At 46.5% G+C, this 2,711-nt stretch overlaps 1 protein-coding gene across 1 annotated transcript; it reads right to left on the reverse strand.

The window, feature by feature from the left end:
- Positions 1-2,043: 2,043 nt before the first annotated feature.
- Positions 2,044-2,433, reverse strand: LOC310877801 (signal recognition particle 14 kDa protein-like; the record flags this gene model as incomplete). The annotated part of the gene is made up of 1 exon (XM_083791750.1): positions 2,044-2,433. The coding sequence occupies one exon, from the start codon at positions 2,431-2,433 to the stop codon at positions 2,044-2,046; it is 390 nt and encodes a 129-aa protein (XP_083647876.1).
- Between the last annotated feature and the right edge of the window lie 278 nt (positions 2,434-2,711).

Consider the following 2,711-nt stretch of genomic DNA (forward strand, 5'->3'; position numbering starts at 1 on the left):
TCACACGATGCACTATAGCCCAGGGGTCAGCAACCTTGTTTTTTTGTTTTCTTGATAGTCAGTGTGTCATATACCAACACAATGTAATTATGACACCATTTGCAGTGGCGTGCACAGATAGACACTAGGGGGTGCTAGAGCACCCCCTGCCCTTTTGGCAATTTTGCTCTTAAAAATAAATAAATAATAATCTTAATTTGTAGTGTGTGGATCATGGTGACATTGATCAAATCTTGATAAAAAAACGCTTCTACTATATTATTTAGGCCCCCGCAATCTAAAGCTATGTTTCTATGTCAGTGGTTCTTCGATTAAAGAAAAATAGCAGACCTACAAGCTCGTAGCGCGCCACTCGGTGGCGCGCTATGAGCTTGTATATCTGCTATTTTTCAATAGCTAAAGCACCAAAATGCCCCAAAATGCGCCCCAAAATGCGCTGCACAAGGTGCCCTTTTTTTTTCACTTGAGCACCTGCCCCTCTAAATGTCTGTGCACGCCACTGACCATTTGAAAGTTCCAAATTATTTCCAACATTCCAACAGCATTTTCCCACATTCATATAAAGCGTAATTTATTTTCTTTTGGAGTATTTATATGTATGAATATATCGGAACATAATAATGATCATTGGACTCAAACTCAAAGAGTTCAGAGTTTGCATGAATGTAGGATCATGTGAAGGATGTAACCTTTATAGGCTACAGACTTAATTTTATTGATTGTTTAGTTTTTCAAATATCTGCACATTAAAAGATGAATCCTCTCGCTCACAACTCAAGATTCCTTGGATCTCTGTAAAGTCACTTATAAATATTGGTGGTTGTGCATTTTTGGGGGGCTTGTTTCTTAACCCATGCTGACCTGAGATCAGATTCATACGAGGTTTCCACTGGACACACACTGGTCTGATTAACCCATTCTGACCTGAGATCAGATTCTAAAAAATGTCAGTCGTTCTTCGATTTTTCAAAAATAGCAGACCTACAAGCTCATAGCGCGCCACCGAGTGGCGCGCTATGAGCTTGTAGATCTGCTATTTTTCAATAGCTAAAGCATAATATGATGCCAACACCAAAATGGGTGCCCGTTCAGAATGGGTTTAAAGGAGTTGCTCAATATTTGGGCATTCTTAAATGTTGTTTAAACCAGAGGTTGAAGTTCTCATACATTCTCATGTCAAGGACCCCCAAATGAATGTGTAATTGTCCACACGTGTCCCCACCTGAAAACATGTTGTGCCAGAGACCCAGTACAGGCAGTACAGCCATGGAAATATATGCGGTATACCTCCAGCACCGTCCCACAGGCAGCAGAAGCCTGTTGGGAACACTCATAGTAGGCCTACTGATATAGAGATTCTGTGCATTGTCGGATCTCCATTTCCAGTTTCTCCACACGTTGGTTCTGGACGACGGAGATTTGCTGAATATATTAAAAAAAAGTCACACTCATGTGAAGTGAGGGGAGCCGTATTTATATCGGCCAGACGACGTCTTACGTTGTCATTCACTGCCCTAAAAACAAACACTTGGCTGGGGATGAGGGATTTCTTTTTTTAATATAATTTTTAACGCACGATTTTGTAACCCATTTTTCACCACTGTGTCAATGATCTCTAATTTGATCCTGGGCTCTATACACACACTCTGCCAACCTGGGGAGAGCAACGGACTTGAACTCATGATTCCTGCATGCCTGAGTGTCCAAGTTGCTCCTTTACACCTGACAGGGGGGGGAGTCTCCCTGGTTGGACGTATAGCGCATGGAAGGAACACATTATTCCAACCAGTTCCTTTGCCCTCCATCAGGCGCCCCGGCTGGCCAGGGGGGGAGGCAGTTTAGAGACCGGGATGAGGGATTTATAATTAGCCTCCCAAAAAAAACATTAGAAGTCTGTAAATTGGCTGGCCTATATGACGTAATTTCCAAAAGCCATGCATTGGGGGGGAAAAGTAGAATTAAACGGTGAACAGGGAGAACATGGTGCTGTTTACAGGCCAGTTGAAGGCCCCGCTCCTTCAGGCAGAAGTCAAGAGTCTGGTGCTAACTGGGGGGGGGGGCTTTAGCGTCTTTGCCTTTACTGCTCTTGGCTTTCTTCTTCAGCCCGTCCATGTGCGCTCGGAGCAGGTTGGAGTAGGCCATCTGGAACTTGATCACCTCCTTGGTGGTGACCACCGCGCTGATCCTCCTCTTGCCGTCCGACGCCCTGATGAGACACTTGGTGTCCGACGGCGGCTCAGAGGACTCGGCGTGGCCCTTCCTCTCCCGCGCCCCCGCCCCCGCCCCCGCCCCCGCCCCCTTCCTGGGCACGGCGGCGGGCTTGGTCCTGCCGTCGTACTTCTTCAGCGTGACGGCGACGCTGCCGGCGGATCTGCACCTCTGGAACAGCCGAGCGAGTTCCGTCAGGAACGAGTCGTTGTCGAGTAGCACCATGGCGGGTCAGACGATGAATCGTATATGGCGTTGGAGGATCTAGCGCGGAAGCCTTATAAATGCTGCTCTCTATGAAGCTTCGACGCATTACAACACCGAGCCCCTATGACGTGACTATGATGTGTCTGTGACGTATGACTCCATGTTTGGGCATGGTTTCAGTCACATTTCGACCAGCCATTCGCTTCCTCTTATATAGGCGGCCATGGCTCTGTAAGAGGCTGGCTGATAACGTATATGTCGTCATGTAAACACATATGTATGTAGGACCATATAAT

Source organism: Protomyctophum parallelum (assembly GCF_964188405.1).
Source record: "Protomyctophum parallelum genome assembly, chromosome: 20".
NCBI lineage: Eukaryota > Metazoa > Chordata > Actinopteri > Myctophiformes > Myctophidae > Protomyctophum > Protomyctophum parallelum.